This window comes from Gigantopelta aegis, chromosome 2 (assembly GCF_016097555.1).
Source record: "Gigantopelta aegis isolate Gae_Host chromosome 2, Gae_host_genome, whole genome shotgun sequence".
In the NCBI taxonomy this organism is placed as follows: Eukaryota; Metazoa; Mollusca; class Gastropoda; order Neomphalida; family Peltospiridae; genus Gigantopelta; species Gigantopelta aegis.
In genome coordinates this window covers 20,619,725-20,644,618 of record NC_054700.1, presented here as the reverse complement: position 1 = coordinate 20,644,618, position 24,894 = coordinate 20,619,725, and the positions used below count along the sequence as shown (strand labels likewise).

Genomic DNA, 24,894 nt, shown 5'->3' with positions numbered 1-24,894 from the left:
TAATAGTTTATTACGGTTACAGTTCTGTTGATCTTGTGCATTAGCAAAATAGGTTAAATGTTTGAAATGCAAACCAGAGATTTTAGACAATGTACTGGGGTGTTTGATAAAATTCTTCTCCGTTTTGTGTTGGGTAGACTCTTTTGCACTATGCTAAATCTTGCCCATGAAAATGCTTTGTTAAGCCGAGCTTTCGTGGGAACTTCTTGCCATTTAAGACTGATCTAGGATGAATTGTGTACACTGCTGTACATCCGTGCGAAGTAGGAAGATATGCTTTAATTGAATACCCAACATTTTGTCACATTTATACGCGGTAAAGACTGCTCTTTTGGATACATTGCAGGAGCACACAGAATCCTTTTTATTCAACAGAGTACAACATTTAAAAAAATGCAACAACACAAGGTCGAGGCTGTTGTTTCTAGTATTCCAGTAGTCCAAAAATGAGATCCAAGAAGCAAGAGTTCCGGATTTAATAATTTTAAAGCATCTGTTCCATTTAGAATAGGATCCGGAATTGTGAAAGGGAGGGAAACAAAATATTAAGAAATCAAAATTTAAAATTATTTTTATCCTGTATACACTAACTAACATATTACTTTATTTTTTTACCAATAACATCTTACTTGTTTTCCAATAGCATGTATGTTTACCACTAACATTACGTTATTATTGTTTATGCCTAACATATTACGTAATGTGTGTACCACTAACACATTACGTTATTTGTGTACCACTAACACATTACGTTATTTGTGTACCACTAACACATTACGTCATTTATTTACCACTAACACATTATGTTATTTGTGTACCACTAACACATTACGTTATTTATTTACCACTAACACATTACGTTATTTGTGTACCACTAACACATTACGTTATTTGTGTACCACTAACATATTACGTTATCTGTGTACCAACAACATATTACGTTATTTATTTACCACTAACACATTGCGTTATTTATTTACCACTAACACATTACGTTATTTATTTACCACTAAGACATTACGTTATTTATTTACCACTAACATATTACGTTATCTGTGTACCACTAACACATTACGTTATTTGTGTACCACTAACACATTGCGTTATTTATTTACCACTAACACACTATGTTATTTGTTTACCACTAACACACTATGTTATTTATTTACCACTAAAACATTAAGCTGTCTGTTTTCCATTAACACATTACATTATATAGTTATTACTATCATACTAACCAGACCAATAACCAAAACAATTATTTTAACTAATAATATTTATACAAGCTAGTTACCTATCTGAGAGATAGAGACTAGCTAACTTACTGATAATATTTGTACAGATTGGTTAATTAACTGATAATATTTGTACATAATAGCTAACTATCTCATAATATTTATAGCGACTGGCTAACTTACTGATAATATTTATACATAATGACTAATTAACTGATCATATTTAGACAAACTGGCTAACTAACTGATAATATATTTACAGATTGGCTAACTTAATAATAACATTTGTAAAGAGTGGCTAATTAATTGACAATATTTGTACAGACAGGCTAACTAACTAATACAATTTGTATAAATTGGCTATCTTACTGATAATATTTATACAGAGTGGCTAACAGACTGATAATATATGAGCAGACTGACTAACTAACTGATCATATTTATACAGACTGGTTAATTAACTGATAATATGGCTAACTGACTGATAATATATGTGCACACTGGCTAACTAACTGATCATATTTATACAAACTGGTTAATTAATTGATAATATGGCTAACTGACTGATAATATATGTGTACACTGGCTAACTAACTGATCATATTTATACAAACTGGTTAATTAACTGATAATATGGCTAACTGACTGATAATATTTATACACACTGGTTAATTAACTGATAATATGGCTAACTGACTGATAATATATGTGCACACTGGCTAACTAACTGATTATATTTATACAAACTGGTTAATTAATTGATAATATTTATACAGACTGGATGGCTAACCTTGATAACACAATGGTTACGTCATCTGTGCCTTTAAGGTTGAAAGGTACTGGGTTCGTATCCGGTACCATCTCTAATTCAGAGTAGGCTTTAATAGCTCAACAGATACCGATTTCTCTCTCACCATAATCATTTGAAGCCGAGGAGAAAACATATATTTGGCAACAGAAATGTAGTAAAAAAAATTAATTACACCTGAATTCATTTTAAAGTTTTTAAGACATTTTTATTTTTATTCAAAATTTTAAAATATGCTTACCTTCATATTTGTATTATATTGTATTGTGGGGTTTTTTTCACATAGTTCTTTTCCCTTTTTTCTTTTTGTTTGTTTGTTTTCGTTTTTCTAACATAAGTATGTCATTTTTAGTTTTAATTTAATCATATTCATATACCTACCTTTGTTTAAAACCCAATAGCAATGTGTATTTTTGTGCTGGGGTGTCGTTAAACAATCATTCATTTATTCATACAAATTTTTCATTCATTCATTCTCTGTCACCAACCACTAGCTATTGTGTATTGAACACTCATTAATGTGCAGTTAAGACAACTTACCTTTGTAGTACCAAGTTCGTATTCTTCAAGTCCTGTAATCTTGGCTATAGTGTCACAACTTTCAGAGGTTGGAGGCACATGATGTGTGGGAGGAAAGGCCAATAGTTTATACCTGTGTAAGAGAACAATACAATAATCAATGACAACAATACCAAACAGGTGCATGTTAATCTCTTCGGGATTCTATTTTTCATGTGTCTTGCATTGATGGTGGGAGAATTACAGGTCAGGTCACGTCACGTCACGTCATAGGTCTTAACGTGCACATTCAGAGCAAGTTGTTGTAGCGTACGCCTGTCATGGACGCAGATGTCAATTTACGCCGGTTCCTTCGTCCAGGATAAATACCGGCCTCGGTGGCGTCGTGGCAGGCCATCGGTCTACAGGCTGGTAGGTACTGGGTTCGGATCCCAGTCGAGGCATGGGATTTTTAATCCAGATACCGACTCCAAACCCTGAGTGAGTGCTCCGCAAGGCTCAATGGGTAGGTGTAAACCACTTGCACCGACCAGTGATCCATAACTGGTTCAACAAAGGCCATGGTTTGTGCTATCCTGCCTGTGGGGAGCGCAAATAAAAGATCCCTTGCTGCCAATCGGAAGAGTAGCCCATGTAATGGCGACAGCGGGTTTCCTCTCAAAATCTGTGTGGTCCTTAACCATATGTCTGACGCCATATAACCGTAAATAAAATGTGTTGAGTGCGTCGTTAAATAAAACACTTCTTTCGTCCAGGATAAATTACTTTTCCGTAAGAACGACATATAATGGGGGATAGCCATTCTATAGTGGAAAATAAATTTGTGTAGGATAAATCAATGTTTAAACGTTTTAGGCCCAATGGGGTGGGGTGGGGATGGGGGGGGGGACTCTAGTGCCCCGTTTGCTACTGGTCTTGATTATAAAACTGAGCGTGATCACACTGGGAGTACTTTTATAAAGGTATCAAATAGCACGATTTAACTATATGTGATGCATCGATTGAAACAAACATGTTTAAACTATGACCATGATGTTGTCAAAAGAGTTTATGTGTGGAAAATACTCTTCTAAAATATCTTTATAAATGGAGAGAGGAAGAGAGAGGTGAATGGAGAAAGAGATAGAGTTAGGGTGATAGAGTAAAAGATTGACAGAGACAAAGAAAAAGAGAGACAGAGGGATATACAGAGTAATACTAAAATGTATTAACATATATAAATTGATGGATGCACGGTGAGAGAGCAAGAGCGAAAGAGACACAATTAAAGTTAAAGATTGCCTGTTTAAAGACACCGCTAGAGCACACTGATTTATTAATCATCGGCTAGTGGATGTCAAACAGTTGATAATTCTGATAGTCTTAGAAAGATAACCCACTATATTTTTCCATTTGTAGCAAGGGATCTTTTATATGCACCATCCCACAGACAGGATAGCACATACCACGGCATGTGATAAACCAGTGGCTAGAACAAGACATAGGAAAGAGACACAGAGACAGAGAGAGAGAGAGAGAGGGGACATACAGACTAACAAAATAATTGAACAGAAAAACACTGATTAATGGATGGATAGATGGATGGATAGATGAATGGATGGATGGATGGATGGATCGATCGATCGATCGATCGATCGATAGATGGATGGATGAACAAATGGATGGACAGAATAGATGGATGTATAGATGGTTGAAGGGTATATGCACAGAGAGAAATACGGAATTACAGACGGAGGGACGGATGGATAGATCCGATTATTAATGAAGGGAAAACTAACTTTTCTACAAATTCCTCGAACTCGATTCTCAGGGGGAAGCCCATCTGGCGTACTCGGGAGATCTCGAAGATCCCGTTCGATTTGAGCTGATTCACAACCTGTTCTACTTGGAATTTGTCCGGCGATTTCTGTTCGTTAGGTTTGATGCACCTAAAATACAGTCGAAGTTTTAGAAACATATACACAAAGAATTAAATAATGAGCAAATAGAATGCACGATAAAACGTATAGTATAACAAGAAGCTTCATTCTTTAATTATATTTAACTGAATTTGATTTAAATTTATTGAATTTAATTTAAATTATTTAATTTGATTTAATTTATTTAATTTAAATTATTTAGTTTAATTAATTTCAACGATTTAATTTAATTTAATTCTAATTAATTAAAAACTTTATTAGATTTTGTTTTAATTGTTTTTTTCTTTCACATATTTAAACTGAAAATATTACACAGCTTAAAAGAAATGTAAATAATTAAATTGAAACGTCCACACAATTATTATCAACTCTTCTTAGATTTCAGATAGTAACATTAATACCCGCTAAATACGCGTAGTAAATTAGTTATGTGCACTGATATATGATTACCAACCATAAGTATTTTACACATTAATGTAAAATAAAAAAATAAAAAATAAACAACCAAATGGAAGAGAAATAAGCATTGTAAATAGTAATGTTTTTCCAGGTTAAACAATCACAAACATTATATGATGAATGAAGGAAAAAGAATACTTAAAAAAGACCCCCCGAAAATTGGAAGATTGTTATTTATTTTTTAAAGAAAACCTCTAAGTAAGTTTAAATTATAATTCCAAATATACAGATTGCAAGCAAACATTTTATAATAGTTTCTATAACAAACTTGATTAATTGCTCTCAACATAATTTTTGGAAAAAGAATATGTATCAATATATTATACAACCTATATTAAAAAACAAAAAACAAATTTAAATATTAATTGAAGACATACACAGAACCAAGTAAAGTTTAAGAGAATATATTATGAATAAAAACTGTCTAAAAACCCTTACTACTCACGTCAAAGATTGGACAAGGAAATACTTTTTTTAATATATAGGAGGTAATGAAAGGGAAAACTAAACAATTGCACACTAAAATAAAGCCGTTCACGTGACACGACATGTGTATGAATAAAACTACGCAGTTTTCATTCAACGAAAAGCAAACGAGGATGAGCAATTAGACACAAATGAAAGCAACCGCATCACGCACGTCTCACGTACCTAACGAAATGAGGCTGGGAGGAATTCATCCGCGTCATCAAGTCCACGAGAGAGTTCTAAAATAAACAAGGGAGACAAATAAAATGCACTCTTCATAGTGAGAAGATAAGAATACAGGAAAGAATATATATTCATAACCACAAATGTAAGTGCTTGAACCTTAATTGGACTGGAGCATGAACATTTGTATTGTTGACATATTTATTTATTTTAAAGTTGTATAACTATAATTATGTGACAGAAAAATAAAGCAATGACATCAGAATGTTTGTATATTGCGACATTCCGTATATAATAACAAGGTAATAAAACAATGTGAATACGTCAGTTAGAGGCAGTGACTTGCAAAATGAACATCAGTTGTTGACTAATACACAACTTGTGTAACAAAGACCGTGGTATGTACTATCCTCTCTGTGGGATGGTGCATATAAAATATCCCTTGCTGCTCATCAAAAGGTGTAGCCCATAAAGTGGCGATAGCAGGTTTCCTCTTTCAATATCTGCGTGTCCGACGCTATATAACCGTAAATAAAATGTGTTGAGTGCGTCGTTAAATATAACATTTCTTTCCTTCCTTAGATGAAATGTTATTTTTATCCTGATGCAAACAAAAATATAATTTGTATATCTTGCATATAAAACACATTCGCATACAATTTCGTACGTTGACAGTCGAATATGTTTTTGAAAACAAGCTACCTCAAATCAATTAAATATATAGTATACCATAAACAACTATACTTTACTAACGATTTAGAAAGTTAACACATTTTTAACAAGGTCAAAAATGTAGCGATTTGGTTTCGTTTTCTGAAGATTTACAAACATTCCACCTCAACAGCGACTAAAACAATATTCAGCTGTGAATGTTTTAAAACTAATAATTATGCTTTTAATAATATTAATTTTAAGTCCGTAATCGGATTTTTTATTAGACAGAATGATATGGAACAGGAGGAATATATTTACAAGGTAAACCATTACTTCGTTTTGATATTCATCTTACACACACACACACGCGCGCACACACACACACACACACACACACACACACACACACACACACTAATTTAGGATAGTATGATAGACATTGGTACAGAACTGCAATATCTTATATACAATCCTGTGAAATTGTCTTGATTGTATTTCTTTCATTCCAATGTACGTTCTCTTCAAGCTATGGTATGTCCAATGATAGAGAGGCAAAAGATCCTTTCTATGCAACTTGTCATAGACATGACAGAACGACATACCACGTCTTTTGGTGCACCTCCCTCTACGTCATATGATTGGTTTCTGTCGTTTTATGCATCGTTGTATTAGTTTTATTGTTCTTATTTATCTTATTTGTACACAGGGTGAGACGAAAATATAAAATGTGTATGTCTGTTTGTCTGTACCCATCGCAGCGTTCTGGATGGGACGGGAAGTATGCAGGTCTATCCAAAGCGATGAATCGTAGAACCGAATACAACAAACGTGAGCGCTCTACCACTGAGCTACACCCAGTCTCTGTTTATTACAGAATCCGCGGATAGCATGTACATAGTACAAGATATAAGATTCGAAAATGTGATAATGCTTTTTTGCAGCTTTGATTTCTGTGTGTTGTATTTATATCACATAGCTGTCAATCCTATCATATGAAAACCGCTCACAGCACACGTGATGGGACTTTACGGTGCATGGCGAAATCTCCTTTCAAAGAACTCGTAAGCTTCTTTAAAACAGAGATCAAGGAAGATCTTCACTGTCATAACTTTCTCCGAACAAAATCATACAAGTGCAAAGAAAATCAAAAATGTTATATATAGATATTATAACGCAAAAGCAAAATAAAGCGAAATTCCCATTTCGTTCTGATTCTGAATTTAGCTGAATTCCATGGAAACGAAGAAAAGAACTGAAACGATGTTAAAACGTTTGAAGAAAATGTTTTAAACTTCTGTGTGAATTCTTGTAAACAATAGTTAAGAGGGCCGTATCTAGCAAGGGGCAAATATAGTCTCTCCCCCCCCACCCCCCCCCCCCCCCCCCCCCCCCCCGCCAGAAAATGTGTTCTTTTAAATTAGAAGTGTCATTTTAAATTAAAATGGAACAGATCTTAACTCGCTACGCATTAATTCGTGTTTTTAAATACAATTAAAAAAATTCTTTTTCTTCTTCTTCTTTTTTTAATTGACTGCACTCAGTTATTTTATGCTAGATAGGAAATGGTTAATTAACTCCGTTATAGCGGGTATCCTTTCAGTGTTGTCATTCCAAATGTACTAAATATTATAATAATCAAACCACCGCGCCACTCTTGTTTTGGGAATAATGGTCAAATGCCGGTCACATCTAGTTAATTTAACTACGATTTGAATAAATGGCCCAGGACGACAAAACACACACCAGATATGCTAAAATTGACAATTTAAAGTAATAATTAAGTTAACAAGAAAAAGCTTTAATATGCAACAACAAAAAAATATAATAAAAACAAAATCATTGATTAATAATTTGGATCGGTTCCTTCATTTATAATTCAAAGTTGTTTAAATATCAAAATACAAAAATTAGCATCAAACCAATATGTTGAAAGACTAATATGATATAATATATAATCCAAACATTTGTCATATTATTTTCAAACTATGTAACATTTTAAATAAAATGTTGGTTTTCAACTTCTTAAAATCTTACCCATTTTGTACAATTTGATCAATAATATTTCCAGTACTAGACAAGTATCCTGTTATTCCAAAGTAGAATGAGATTGGTTGGTATATCCTTAAAAGGGGTATCCGGAAGAACAAAGACAAGGATACAATGTTATATCCAATAAGAAATGCACATAACACAGTTCTCTACCTAGCGCTACATTAGGCACATCTCTAGCATTGAAGTTAAACTTTAATTTGGCTGCAGCGAAATGAGTTAGTAAGACCATTCAAAAGAAAGTTGGGCGTTTGAAGTTTACCTATGTACTTGTCTGTACATTCGGTAAAACGTAACGTCACGATTGGACACAGGTTGCGAATCGTGAACGTGTTGTGACGTCACATCGACACGAGCGCCATGTTTGTTTGGCGATGTTTGATCGGTGAGTTACGGGTGGGTGCTTGCGGAAATAGCCAATCAGAATGAAGGCCTACGCATCTGGTAGAAGCTTCTCTGACACTGTAACACACCTTTTTTTAGCCTCTGTTTTTTTTTTTTAAAAAGAAAGAAAAAAGAAACCAATTGATTTAGCACGTCAATAGCTTTGCCCTTTAGCAGAACAGCTCAAAATATTTCATGCTGATGAGATGAGTTAAAACCGAGACAGTGACGCAATCGTTAACTATGTAACTTGTTGGAAAATCTCACAACCCACACCATTTTTTTTTTTTTTTTTTTTTTTTTTTTTTTTTACTTTTCGTTTGTTTTAAAGCGTATTTTAAATATTATTTTGTTTCTGTTTTATATTGTGTTAACTGTTTGACCTATCGTTTGTTTTGTAATACGGTGCATTTGTTTAGAAAGTTAGGTGAAGTGATGAAGTTCTGAAATACTCGGATGGACTTTTGTTAACTGAATTAATCACAAGTTTGTTGCGGATCTCTTAGGGAGTGGCAGTCCCCCTAAGGACGAGCACTTGATAGTGGATTAGGAAAGCAATCACGACTTTACCAAAAACTCCTTCGGACTCTGTATTGTACAGAGATACGATTTTGATCACGGAATACGGTTTTGTCATTGAGACTGATCTTGTTTTAGAGACATTATAAAAGTTTGTAATACTAAAGAGTAATTACAATACGAAACGGAGCTTCTTTGAAGGAAATAAGAAGACCAAATTTGGGTATTTGCGTTATAAAGTATATTCCAAGTGTGTTGCCATGGCATCATGTTTCAATGATAGACTTGTTAACAGCAAAAATACATGTTCTTGTATCAGTATTTCTATATTCATAGAGTATTCATAGGTGGTTCACAATATATATGTTGTAGAACGTACGCAATTATTATAGATGGATGGATGGATGGATGGATGGATCTAGATCTAGATCTAGATCTAGATAGATAGATATACACTAATATTCTAAATGAGAACTTTTTATTTAATATGTAGTTTTATTCGACAAAAGTTTCTGTTATCAACATGTTACAGTGGTAGAACTATAAGGACAGACTCTTTAGCGAAATTTATTACACGGTTCCCTAAAAGTATAAAATAAAATAATATTGTGTGGCCCACTCAGCTCCAAGGTGATAACATAACAGACAGCTTATTATTATTATTATTATCGTAAATACACGACAAAGATTTAATGAGTCCTCAGAGCATTAATATTTCTCCAATATTAGAAAGTGGGTATTGCACGAGCCATAACTGAGTATAAGATTCTGTTATAAAGATATTTTTTGTTTCAGTAGCAAATTATTTATGTAGGCATTGTTTAAAGGGTGATGATAGTTGCAGAAGAAATATAAGGAAAAATGAACTTAATGAGACCAACACATTTTCAAAATAGGACTATTTAGTGTTTAAAGGACGAAACAATCTAAAACACCAAATTACATATTTTGAAAAGTTTATTTACGACTTGGTATGTTATAAAATCACAATTTTAATTTAATTATCATTAAAAGGTCTATTGAATCAATTTTGCTGTAACATTTGTTTAATATGATCTAAAGATTGAAACAAATATAAAATTATGAAAATACAAGGACACTTTATACATCAGGTCTCCCCCAACAGAAATGAAAAAAAAGTTTCCACTGTCCTATGACAACAGACACATTTTCTTCCATATTTGTAATATGTTGTTACAGATTGGCTTATTGATTGATTGTTATTTGATTCCGTGCAGGTTTGGGTTTTCTAAGCTTGGTTTGGGAGTGGCAGTCCTCTAACAGACGGCGCAGGAGTGATGAAACATCCTGTTACGGATCTCCTGGAGGAGTGGCGGTCCTCCTAAGGACAAACAGAGATACGATGATGATGACAGAATAAGGTTTTGTAAATCAGATTTACAGAGAATTGTACCGAAAACGCCCTGCCAATCGACAATACAGAGGGCAATTTCATAAAACATCGTACGTTTACGTCTGCGACTAGCAGTTATACCAGGTATACATTTACGAGTATTCAGCATCTATTTTACGAAGAAAATTACATCATTAAGGAAAATGGAGCTTTTTAAGGACAAAAGAAAATTAAATATGTATGTTTCTAACTATATTTGTTGTTTTATACATCTAATAGTAATAATAATTGTTGTTTAGTCGTAGATTTACGTTTACGTGCAAAACTAGGCTTATGATGTTTTGTGAAATTGTGCTGCACTAGTATTAAAACTTATGCTGTTACACAACATAATATGTAATAACAATATTTTACAGTGACAAATGAGTTTTACAGGAGATGGTAAGGCATGTAGAATAATATACTTATAATAAGGCGAGTTAAATAATTAATCTGAGGGTTACTGGAGAATGATATATTACAAGAAGAAATAAATATGGATGAATATTTTAGAAAACTGCATCTTTAAATATCTGTACATATTACTATCAAAATGTCTGGCATTTAAAAAATAAATATTAACTCGATAGTAATTGTGATATTTCAATAAACTTTAAGTTAAAAAAGGTTAATCCTTTTTACTGAAAATAAGCAAAGTAATCGCCTAATTTTTAATCTGAACGGCAAAACCGTTATCCAAGACCAAGATAGTATCTCTGTACAATGCAGTCGAATGGACATTTGGTAAATTAGTGGTTGATTCCATGAATCTCTATCTAGTGACTCGTCTATAGGAGAACAGCCACTCCCGAGATCCTTTACTTGACAATAGATTCTAACTGTACTCCCAAACGAGGACTGCCACTCAGAGACTAGTTTATCCGTAACTATTGTTTTACGTCATATAATGTGTGTATAGTCATGTAATATGTGACAGTCTGAGCGAGTCAACCAATCTCTGCTTCACATAAATTCTTGAATAAACATTTTAACATTACCAATAATTAGTCACAAGATCAAAATAACCTATGTGTATATACGTCATATACTATTGTTTTATCTCTTATGCAAAAAAAACCCCCACCTAAACAGAACAATACTCAATTTGAATCTGGTGCACAGATTCGCAAAATATTTTTAAAATGTCTGAAATTATCGACAAAAAGCGTCATGCACACAAAAGAAAAGCACATATAATTTTATATTAATCCTACCTCGCTTATTTTGTATAGTTTAAAACGCTTCAGTTCCATTGTACTTTGCCTTGCAACTCTATACTGCTCCTAACGGCATCTAGGAAAATTTAAAGCTATCCAACTTTACACCGTCCTTTAATTCTAGAAATAATCTGTCTGGGAAAAAAAATTCTTTCTTCCTTTATTTCTTTTCTTTTCTTTTCGCTTCGTGAAAATTTAGTGCATTTCAATTGTGTGCAAACAGTGCAGAAAATTAGCCTACAATTGTTAGAATCTTTACATTTCGCTTAATTTCAATCACAATAAAGTCTATATACAAGTAGTCGGTCCACTTGTGGGATATATTTAACAGAACACCGTGTAAACTTTCATGCATCCGTTTTGTCAATATTAACCCAGTAACAAATGCACCTCAGTCTTCAGTGCGGGTGAAATATTTACAAAAGGTGGCAGAGAACCACGTGACGATTAATGTCAGCGACTAACGAGTTTGAGCAATACCAATCTGGCTGTTTATAAAGGAATTTGAATCTGAAAATGAAATTAGTGGCATTTTATTTAACGGTCAAAGGTCAGAAAGGCTGAGTGACTTAACACATGTGCGGTGTGTGTGTATATATACACACACAGTAGAATCTCATTGGCTCGAACGCCCAACGGTCGAACCTACCGGTATTCTCGAACCAAGTACAATGTCCCGATTTTTTCTCTCTATTAAACCCTTTTATTTTGGTGCTGATTGGTCGAATACCCCTAGGGTCGAACAGAAGCTTTCTCTCGAACCAGTTTATTGGTCCTAACTGTAAAATTAAACATATTTAGCTCGAACGACTAAGTCTATCCGAAGAAAGACAAAAAATATCTATGTACGAATTTTTTATCGACCCTTTTACATCAGTCTCAAAGTAAGTTATTATAAATTTGGAAGTGGAACGAATTAATCCTTGATTATATGCCGGCTTATCGTGTTGTTTATTTAGCACCACATTGGTAATTATCTTTCTAGTACAGACAATTGTACTACGACAATCGTTAGCTGATTGAACCTTGCCTGTAACACCAATCAATTGGTGAGCCTAGCCAGGCCTCGCCGGTTTACTTTAATCATTTTAATCGCTACTCTATGACTGAGCGTCAGCATATTCTGTTTTTAACTTGAAATACAGGAGAGATCATTGTAATGTAGTGATTGCAACAATAACAGGTAAAGGCCCTCCGCCTGTGCTTCATGCATTCATTTTTTTTCTCAGCGTTGTCAATATGTCGCAAAAGATTCTACAACAGCATAGTAAAGAACGATTTTTTAAATAAATAAATATTTATAAATACAGACTACCAGTGTGTTTGTTATTTGTTTATTTAACGGTGATAAATAATAGTTACAAATATGTATCTCATCCGACATTTGACGACGACTTCGTTACTCATGAATCAATCGGACCATCTCGCCCAAGCCAGTTTTACGGAAATATGCGAGGTGTGCCGATTTGTTTTTGTGTTACAGAAGCACCCGACAACGGCCGAATGCATGGCTCGAACTACCCGACGGGTTGAATAGACTTTGGTGCACCAACAGTGTGTGAGAGAGAGAGAGAGAGAGAGAGAGAGAGAGAGAGAGAGAGAGAGAGAGAGAGAGAGAGAGAGAGAGAGAGAGAGAGACATTCATATACACATACATAAACATACACACATACATACATACAACATATATATATATATATATATATATATATATATATATATATATATATATATATATATATATAACGAACTTGTGTATTGCATGAAGGCATTGACAATATTTATTTATAGATAAAATTATTAGATTAAATTAAAACTAGCGGAGTTGTATTTTGTATTAGAAGATGATGTTACAGATTTGGTGGCAAGATGGCAGCTTTAAATATTTAACTGTCTGTGACGGAACATGCGCTTAATTTCTTTTCGCCTGTGGCGATATTAATTGTTTTAGAGGGCCGTGTGCAGTCCCAATATGCACTTAAGCCCAGGTGGGCACTTTGTTACGTAATACCTCCGCTGCGCAACGGTGGTCGAATTGTTCTAATACACACCCAGAGCAGGTGCGGAGGCCATGTGGCCAGTAGTTACGTAATACCTCCGCTAGTTCGGTACGTTCGGGGTATTGCTGGTGAACTAGGCGACGACCAGTGTAGGCTTCTAAAAAAGAGATGCCGTCTTGGTCGCTGTGGAAATATCACTTGTAAGTATTCGGTGCCGCGATGTACTCCCAGGCGATATTCGGTTTTATGATAAATAGCTAGGGTTTTAGAGATATCGGGGAGAAACATAGGAAGGCTGCAGGGGAAATGGACGTCGTCCACTGAACGAAATATATAAGTTCAGTCCGGACGTGGTAATTATATATTATTTCTGCTCTGTGTATAACCTTGATGTGATTGATGTGACTTTAAATATTTTAATACTGTATTATACCAATATTATTTAGACGGTGCTGCCGGTAATCTGACGCAGTAAACTGTAGGCTCACTGTTCTAAATAATTATTAAAGCTTAGCCAGTCATCCCAGAGGACCTAGGTAAACTGTAGGTTATTGTCTTTATTGTAATAGGTACCAGTATTAGGTCTGTATTACAAGGTTACTGAACGAGTAGTAAGGGTTAATTAAAAATCAACCAGTTAGGAATAGAGTTGTAATTCCTTTATTAATTAAGTTCCCCTGGCAGCGTTTCTCAATTATCATACGTTACTGAATGGGTAGTAAGGGTTAATTAAAAATTAACCAGTTAGGAATAGAGTTGTAATTCCTTTATTAATTAAGTTCCCCTGGAAGCGTTTCTCAATTATCACACGTGTGGATGTTGTGTCACGGTGAAGTGATTACAATATTGTGTAAACTAGACACCTAGAGATTAACTAATTAAGTGATCAGTTCTGGGTTGTTATTATTTGTTGTTGTTAATTAACTACTGCGGCAGTACATTTGTCAGCGTAGTATTAATACAGATTCCAAAATGTATTGTGTTTTGTTGTGTATTCTAGTGAACTAGTGCTATATTATACATACTTTATACAATATCTTATCTCTGATCATACCTAGACGAGCCACGCGGGTTTTTGAACTGCCCATTACAGAGAGATCTACTAGATATACAGTTAGGAGAGATATTTGGATAATCATGTTTCATTCAGTTACGGGTATTATAGGATCCCCGTGACAGGAGTGAAAATTGGGCGCTCGTCCGGGATCTGAAACGGGACATGCATATTTAAAAAAGTATTGTTTGTAAATGGGGGCTTTATAAATTATTTTTACAAATTAACTAGAAGTAGCAACGTGTTCACTAGAAAATATTAATAATAAGTGCGTCATATCTAAACATGGATAAGAATTTGCTGGATAGGCCTACGCTCAGAGTAGTGGAGATTAAGCGAGCACGTAATGTCCAATCAGATTTCCTGTGCTGTATTCTACACTACAATTATTTATAACTATTTATTTCATTTATAAAATGATAATAATACTTGCTCTGTTACCAAATAACATTCATAGAAACGTAAAACCTGAAGCTTGCGCTCTGATATTTTGGATCAATTCGGTATGTTTTTGGTAATTTCGGGTAGTGTGATCATCCAAACCGATGTGTAGAATGGACGGTTGATGGAATGTCGAACAAACGAGGTGGGTTTATATAAAATTAGACTATATCCAATAGGTATACGACTAAGAAGAACTTAACATGTGATCATGAAACGATGTTTTCAAAGTAATGAAACTAGGTGTTTGCTAAAGGATGTCTTGTCTCAAAGTTTGGCGAGACCCAATGTGACTAAAGAAGTCTTGTAAGGGTTAAAATTGTAAAAGTATGAAACAAGTAAAACAGAAAAAACACACAAAAAAAAACGTTACTGTTCAAATAATTTCAATGTATTTCACGCTATCCAAGTTTGTATATGTAATATAGACGATCATTAATTTTGTGGAAAATGTATTTTCTTTGAAAGTCTTTTGAAACAGAAGTATTGGTTGGAAATATGGTGACAGAAACACATGATGGATTACACAAACAGTAACAGCATTAATGACACCATGGATCTATTCAACTGGTTGGTGTTTTTTCGTTCCTACCAGTACACCACAACTGGTCAAAGGCCGTGGTGTGTGCTTTCCTGTCTATGGGAAAGTGGATATAAAAGATCACTTTCTGCATCAGGAAAAATGTGGCGGGTTTCCTCTGATGACTACGAGTCAGAATTGCTAAATGTTTGACATCCAATAGCCGATGATTAATTAATCAATGTGCTCTAGTGGTGTCGTTAAGCAAAACTAACTTTTTTTTCCCGTTATACGAGCAAATCCGGAAGACTGGATTTTATACACAACACGTAAACCGAATGTCCGCGTCGGGAACCAGTCCATTCTTTCATTTATATTATTTATTTGTCTTGCTTGCTTTTTATATATTTACTTTGTTATGAATGTTTATCTTCTTAATAATAGTTATAGTCGCCGATAAAATATTATTATAATAGCTGTAACGAGAAGAGGTCCTCGTAAGCTGGATAACTTGTGCCCAATCATTTCGTATATTATAGACAATAAACAATGTTTCAACTAAATGAAATCCTTCGCGAATGTTAATGTTTTTAATGCAGGTCTGGTTCGTATCGTTTCTGTTTCCTATGAAATATATTTTTAGCTACTACTATTTAAACTAAGAAATCGTAAGTAATGTATGATTTAGCCGTTAAAAATTGTAATAGCTAAAGAAAAACAACATTGTACACTGCATAACAAGGGTTAACAGGACCATAGAAACCGGGTGTTTGGCACAGCCCCACCACTACCCCCACCCCAAGATGAAAATGTACGGTGTTTTTTTGTCCTACTCTATATAAATAAAGGAACACAATATGGCTTGCCACCCCACCACCCACCCCATCAGAGGCTGTGACTCCTCACTAGATATGATACCCCAACTCCAATTAGAGGCTGTGACTCCCCTCTAGAGATGGTACCCGAACTCCCATTAGAGGCTGTTACTCCCCTCTAGAGATGATACCCCAACTCCCATTAGAGGCTGTGATTCCCCTCTAGAGATGATACCCCAACTCCCATTAGAGGCTGTGACTCCCCTCTAGAGATGATCCCCAACTCCCATTAGAGGCTGTGACTCCCCTCTAGAGATGATACCCCGACTCCCGTTAGAGGTTGATACTCCCCTCTAGAGATGGTACCCCCACCTCGAGATATCGTTCCTACGGACCGTGTTAGTGACTGTATGTAACAAAGCTAATACAGATGTAATACTTGTAGAGATACCACATTACTCACCCGTTATTCCTGTTTTAAAGAATATGAACACACACACTTTGGTGAGAAAAAAGAAGAAAAAAAAGGTTATATCGTCAGCGTGAATTATATTCGTTATATGTTACTCCCTGTGTTGTGTTCCAGTAACTGGAATTTCGTTTTATACTGTTCACCCGAGATACACGAAACTCATCACTTTCCCACTCAGTGTGTTTACCGGGAATCGGCCCTTGAATACAAATTACGAACGTGGGTAAACATACCGTACACACGCCTTGTTTTGAGTACATTAAAGAGGACCTTTTGTCACTGTGAGATATTTCCTGGGTTAAACAAAAATACCGGATAAAAGATGTACATGACGATATGAATCAAGCTGTAGCGAGATGTGATTTGTAATGAGTAAACAATTACATTTTGTGTTGATAAGTCCATAACAAATAACACGTTACAGATGTTAAGATTATAAAGACATGTTTTTCATTGTCGAGAGGTTTATTGTATGAGAATGATACCGGTAAAAATGATCGTGGGAGTAACAATAAAATGTCTATTAATATTGTGAGAAAAGTATTCACAAAATAACAAATTTACTTAGTGAGAAATATTTTATTTTAATATATGTGTAAAACACTTGACTTTTTCTTCAGTACAGAAAATAATGAAATTTTAATTTGTGGGAAAGGGTGTGTGTGAGAAGGATTCAGGCAGAAAATGTTGATGAAATCGAAATGAAGTGTAGACGCAATAATGTTGATATAGAAGAAAACATTATGTTAATCTGTGCAACACACCTGAATTCAAACTCTTCAGTCTCAATATACTTAATATTTGTAATAGGTTATTCCGGTTTTAAGTTGGACCCCAAAAAATTCAATTTCAATTAGCCAAACAGTCAAAACGACAGAATTAGTTTTTGGCGAATTAATAAATTTTCGCCAAATTCAAGTGTATCTATAAATGTTAATTCTGTTCACGTCTTCTGACATATATATATATATATATATATATATATATATATATGTATGAATAGAAATTCCTTCTGTGTTGCTGGCACCTCTCCTGTAAAGTAGCAAGGGGGCTTGAGATGATATATGTTATATAAAGAAAAAGTCAGAAGCCTGTACACATGTACATATATTGGCTGTTGTGTCTTAATCTAAGCCATATAAAAATGCATTATTCGGCATATAATTGAGCTCAGAGTGAGACGCGTGTGAACTTTGTTTTGTTGTATAATACATTAAAATGGTGAAATAACCACTAACCAGTTCGGTTGTACGATGCATGAAAGTGGTGAAATTACTTGTTTTGTTGTACGATGTACTAAACTGGGGTAATGATTTGCTTGGTTGTACAATCTATTAAATTGAAGAAATGAGTTGTTTTGTTGCTCAATGTATTAAAATGATGCAGCCACTTGTTTTGTTGCACAATGCATGGAAATGGTGAAATGACTTGTTTCGTTGTTCAATGTATTAGACTGATGAAATGACTTGTTTTGTTGCACAATGCATTAAACTGGTGAAATGACTGGTTTTGATTTATCAAGATAATTTACGATATCCAATGAAAGCGAAACACATTAGTTTATTAAACCAGTATTTGCATTTGTCTTTTGCATTAATTAGTAAAGCAGTTTACGTTACTCACGTCCCTTGGCTCTTCCTAGTTCTGAGATAGATTTTAAGTGCGATAGCTGTCTTGTCGTTAAGACTTATAGGACAGTGAGGCGAGAGTACAGCTTTACTTTAGTAAAATAAAATCATCTTCGTACAACGTAGACATTTTCCCTGTGAATGCCATTTCTTGTGGTGCAGGAGCGACAATGTTCTCATGGTTCACTATGCAACAGCACGTGGGGCAGGACGTAACCCAGTGGTACAGCGCTCGCACGATGCGCCGTCAGTCTGGGATCGATCCCCATCGGTGGGGCAATTGGGCTATTTCTCGTTCCAGCCAGTGCACCACGACTAGTATATCAAAGGCCGTGGTATGTACTACCCCGTCTGTGGGATGGTGCATATAAAAGATCCCTTACTGCTAATCAAAAAGGGTAGCCCATGAAGTAGCGACAGCGGGTTTCCTCTCTCATTATCTCTGTGGTCCTTAACCATATGTTTGACGCCATATAACCGTAAATAAAATGTGTTGAGTGCGTGGTTAAATAAAACATTTCTGTCTTTCTTTTATTCTTCTGTATATCTTAAACATTTAAAAATTAGTTCTGAAATCGTCTGTGATGTTTATGTATTGACTTTGATCATCGTTTACCTTTGTTCGACACTCAATAGTCGATGTCTTTTTCGAGCTGGAATACTGTTTAACATCCATTTTATTCAGTTCATTGACATCAGAATACACTGGGGGGGGGGGGGGGGGGGGTGTCATCATCCATTTTTTTTTTTAACAGCGACCTTGTGTGTGCGTTTTGTGATAGATGTGTATATATGTCTCTTCATTTGTGTTCATTTTAATAGCTATATGTTTTGCGTGAATTTCAGTGCGTGTATATGTGCGTGCGTGCCGGCTGCAAAATATGCTTGTGTGAATGTGTCTATCTGACGGTCTTCTGTCTGTTTGTCTGCGAATGTGTGTTACCTATAGTTTTAAAAATAGAATTCTAGGTAAACTTGCTGACGAAAATAACTTTGATTGAAACACGTATATATGAAAACACTCTGCGACGTACACAACATTCCATTCAAATCACTGCGAGAATACCTGTGTGTTTGTGAAGGGAGGTGTGCATACATAGAGGCTGATCTTCGTGTTGCATTCATTTAATATTATTTTTCCAGTGAATAGTACTCGGAACGACACCATTCATACAAAATGTATGGTTACAGCGCTGGGAAAGTTTTTTAGTGTTGAAAAGTGCAAAATAGATGCATAAATTCAACAGAAAATTAGAAATATCAATACTAGTAAGAATGAACGTATGTACGCAGTACTGATGCACACATACACACACGCACACACAAAACACATACACACGCACACACTCACAACAAACACACTACACATACACACACACAAACACTTACACACACATGCACGCGCACACACAAAACGCGCGCGCACACACACACTACACATACGGACATCGCATACACACGTAATATACACACTTACACGCACGCACACACACACATACACGCACACACACACACACACACTCACGCACGCACACACACACACACACACACACACACACACACACACACACACACACACACACACACACACACACACACACACACACACACACACACACACACAACAACAACACTACATACAAACATAGGGGCGGCTGCATGGATAGGGTGCTGGTAAAATCTCTATACCTACAACTTCAAATGCCCGAACATTGAGTATTTAAAATATGAAAATAATGGATTTATTTTTTGTTAGTGAACAATTAAGTTAGTTTTGTTTAACGACACCACTAGAGCACATTAATTAATTAATCATCGGCTACTGGATGTCACACATTTGGTAATTCTGACTCGTAGTCATCAGGAAGGAAGGAAATGGTTTATTTAACGATGCACTCAACACATTTTATTTACGGTTATATAGCGTCGGAGATACGGTTAAGGACTACACAGATATAGAGAGAGAAAATCCACTGTCGCCACTTCATGGGCTGCTCTTTTCGATTGGCAGCATGAGATCTTTTATATGCATCATCCCATAGACAGGATAGCACATACCACGGCCTTTGATGTACCAGTCGTGGTGCACTGGCTGGAGCGAGAAATAGCCCAATGAGATCACTGACAGGGATCGATCCCAGATCGACCGCGCATCGAGCGAGCGCTTTGCCATTGGCAAAGGGATCGTTTATATAGAGAGGAGAGACAGAGGGGGAGGGAGGGAGGAAGGGCTAGGCTACTGCATTCACACATAGGCTACTGCATTCACACATTGAAAAAACATCTGTGAAAAACATGACGGACCAAATTTACGAAGACTGCTTTTGTTAAACGCAGGTATTTAATTAGTGTAAATATATGTAGTTGCACGCAGGTAACACGAAAACAAGCTTTGTAAATTACCGTTCCTATGAGATGACGATCACACCTACTACTGAAATCCGGCTGTGGTGATTAGCAATGTGAATCATCCCCATTGTGGTGTAATTATGTCTGTGACGTATACACCAAGGTGTGTGACGAGCAAAACCACTGCGTGACGTACAAACCGGTCTGACGTCACAGCGACAAACCTCTCCCGTATCAGCTGGCGTGCATTACGAATTCCTTGTCCACCACCAGTTTGATGCACCGAGAAGGTAGGCCGTGTTTACATTGCATACTATTAACTAGTTGTTTCTGTACCGACAAGCGTTGACACAAATAAACACACACAAAGAAACCCACGAATAAAAGAAGAAACAGGATTGGCCTTGATCTTGTCCACGCCTTCTACAGCCCTCTCAATTTACCTCATTCTAAGACACGCGGGTGTATACATACACACATACCCTTCCCCTTTTGTGTCGCCCAAATTATCCCTTCTTATTTATTTTGGTACTCCGCCTTTTCGTAATTTGGTCACGTCTGTTTAATAACGTCCTATTTTTATCTCTAATTTTGTGGCAGTATCTGGTGGGTAGGCTTTGTTTGTTTGGCAGAAGAAGATGTTATAATGCTGTGCTCTGGTTTTATTTATTTATTATTTTTAATGACCGTCCAGCCTAGTTATTTTAAGCTAGGTATTGTAATGTGTGTGTGTGTGTGTGTGTGTGTGTGTGTGTGTGTGTCTCTCTCTCTCTCTCTCTCTCTCTCTCTCTCTCTCTCTCTCTCTCTCTCTCTCTCTCTCTCTCTCTCTCTCTCTCTCTCTCTCTCTCTGTATCTTATTCCGTGAATTATAATTTATGCGATTATTGCTAATAAATTAATTTTAGACATTCTATTTCAAACCTGTTCATCTGTGCTTACAGTTATGTTAAAAATATAGGTTTAGATCTAGTTAACTCATCAGTGCGTGGTGACAACATGGTTAACTGTATTTGTAGACATAGTGAATGTGTACAGCAGCCGAGACACGTCTCTCTCCCCCCCCCCCCCCCCCCCCCACACACACACCAGCCACACACACCGAAAATCACATGTTCTTAATTCCTCTTAAATGCCACATCCATATTGTTAAGCTCTAACCGATGGTTTTTCGTTCAGGCCAGTGTTCCACAACTGGTGTGACAAAAGCCGTGGTATGTACTATCCTGTCTATGGGATGTGTTGAGTGCGTCGTAAAATAAAACAGTTTCTTCCTTCTAACCGATGGACGCTCTTAATTTTTTTCTATTTCCCAATCATTGACCATGACTGGTATATCAAATAATGACAAAGTTTGTGTTCATGCTATATATTGTTGCTGTTTGCAGAAACCTGTAATAACAGCGAGTTCTATCTCTTGATATCTAAATCAAGTGTTTCAATAAACTTAATAAAATGTGCCGAGGTGCCGTTAAGTAGAGAATCTTTAGATTTGTTTTCTAACTTCAAACCTGCATGGCAAACTCTACCTATTCCAAGGGTCGTCGATTAAGAGGAGTTATCACTGTCGCTTCCTATCACTCCCACGAGACTAGTTCAAAGCAAGTAATTTTATATCCCCTTAGCATGTGAATTTCTATGGTATCAATATAGTAATATCTTAAATGTCTCCCAATGATCTAATTATACGGAGCAATTAATCACTCCACTTAAAAAAAAAAATCACGTCGAGGTCTGCTATTCTGGCACTATATCTGCCATCATATTTTAAAACTTTTTGACAAAGTCATTAAAAAACGTAACACATTCCGCGATAATAGCCCAACATCTGCTCTTTGAAAGACAATTGCTCGTTAATTTGGCCGTTAATTTGACCTGTGGCCTTCCCCCATAACTGGCACCTTGGGGGGTGGGAATCCCCTCCTTGCATCATCGTCTCCGTCCCAGTGCGATCGTAACCCTTTTAACTGGAAATACGAGATAATCTGGTTGTTATGGCAACTTACCTTGAAATATTGCGACACGGTTGTCTGTGGTTTTTCTTTCTGAGATCTATCATATCTGGAACGAAAGAAAACATTAAAGTGTCACACACATTTGTTTTTTCATTTGACAATAATTTTAACATCCAGTAATAGCAACCACCAGGTGGCGCTGTCTTCTATAATATTCTTAAAGTCGCTGTCCCTAGTTACTAGCCATAGGATTTTATTGTTTTATATATATATATATATATATATATATATATATATATATATATATATATATATTATTTTTTTATTTATTTTTTTTTTTTATTTTTATATATATATATTTTTTTTTGCCTATCACAACTTAATTTACGTGGGAATTAAAAACTTTGCTTAAATACAATTTTTATAAATCCAACGAGTTTGTGATCGTTCTGGAGTTTGTAGCACCTCAGGTTTAATTTTAACTGTATTATGAAACATAAAGGTACGTACCTTACAAACAAGGGCCAACAGCTTTAAAGGTAACTTTAAACAACGTACACATAATCCGAAATACCAAGGAAAGTCAAAAGGGTTCCATTAAAGACGACATTTTCACTGACAGAGAATAACTTGACCTTCCCTTCGTACTGCTGGACTAAATTTGTCAGAGCATATTAATTAAATTATGACGTAATCGTCATATTTGGGGGCACGTGCTCGGTATTAACTTACGATGTTTGGCAAATAATTTCAGCTCACTCCAAAGCCGAAATATGGCTGATTGGACATACAGTGTAGTATCGTCCGACCTGCCAGTCGAATTGACGAGGACAGTAGGTGGATTGTTTTTGACGTTTGGCTTGAGCAAGTTTGATTTCTAGCGCAAACAAAGGCGTTACGTGCATGGCATACCCCGTGCCGCGCTGCGCGCAAAGCATTTCGGACAGGTAGCTCATTTCTTGTGACCTGGAATATGTTCAGAGTTAAGCAAAAAGGCGTTCGCGAAACTGATTTATGTGCTTCACGTTATGCTGTATTGTCACATAAAGAATCAGTCATATTGTTCGCGAACGTCAGCGTTATTTGCTGCCGCTGAACGTATATGATGCTATTTTTATTAGTATTACAACGCAAGGCACATGTTACTGTTTGTTAACATATTTTGAAAACGGGTTTTTCAGTCAAATTGGTCGCGAACGTTAGCCCCGTTCACTGTCTCTGAACGCAGAAGACTTTAGATGGTGTTGTTTTTATCTACAGATCTAGTATTAAAACGTAACGCACATGCTACTGTTTGTTAATCTATTTGGAAAGAAGCGTTTTCAATCAAGGTGGTCGCGAACGTTAGTCTTTATCCCTGTCGCTGAACGCATCATATGATGTTGTTTTTATCTACAGATCTAGTATTAAAACGCAACGCACGTGCTACTGTTTGTTAACCTATTTTGAAATAAAGGTTTTTCAGACAAACTGGTCTTTCAGTCAAATAGGTCACGAACGTTAGCCTTTTTCGCTGTCGCTGAACGCAGAATGCACTAGGTCGTTTTGTTTTTATTTACCGTACCTGTGTTAAAACGCAACGCACACGCTACTGTTTGTTAGCCTATTTGGAAAGAAGGTTTTTTCGACTAATTAACTTCTTTTCTTTTCTTTCCATGCTCGAGAAGATTACTGGTCAGTGTGGTGCGCCGCGTGGTTTGCTTGCTCTCTGGGCGTACGACACGATTTGAGAAAGGATTTACTTTCAGAAGTGGACAGCTGGCCACGTTTATTTGTGTTTCGTATTAGGCGGGTCCCATAAAATATGTAACACGTCGCAGAGGGTAGAACCTCGTCGCAATCTGCAGACGATCTTC

General features: G+C 35.8%; 1 protein-coding gene across 1 annotated transcript in view; it reads right to left on the bottom strand.

Annotated features, from left to right (window-relative positions):
- The window catches only part of LOC121387679 (chitin synthase chs-2-like), a 163,521-nt gene that overhangs the window by 54,541 nt on the left and 84,086 nt on the right, over positions 1 to 24,894 (bottom strand). Inside the window, exons 14-17 of the mRNA XM_041518871.1 lie at positions 23,090 to 23,144; positions 5,592 to 5,647; positions 4,341 to 4,490; positions 2,584 to 2,695 (exon numbers count right to left, since the gene is read on the bottom strand). Coding sequence (XP_041374805.1) covers positions 2,584 to 2,695; positions 4,341 to 4,490; positions 5,592 to 5,647; positions 23,090 to 23,144 — 373 coding nt within the window. The remainder of the gene's footprint in view (positions 1 to 2,583; positions 2,696 to 4,340; positions 4,491 to 5,591; positions 5,648 to 23,089; positions 23,145 to 24,894) is intronic.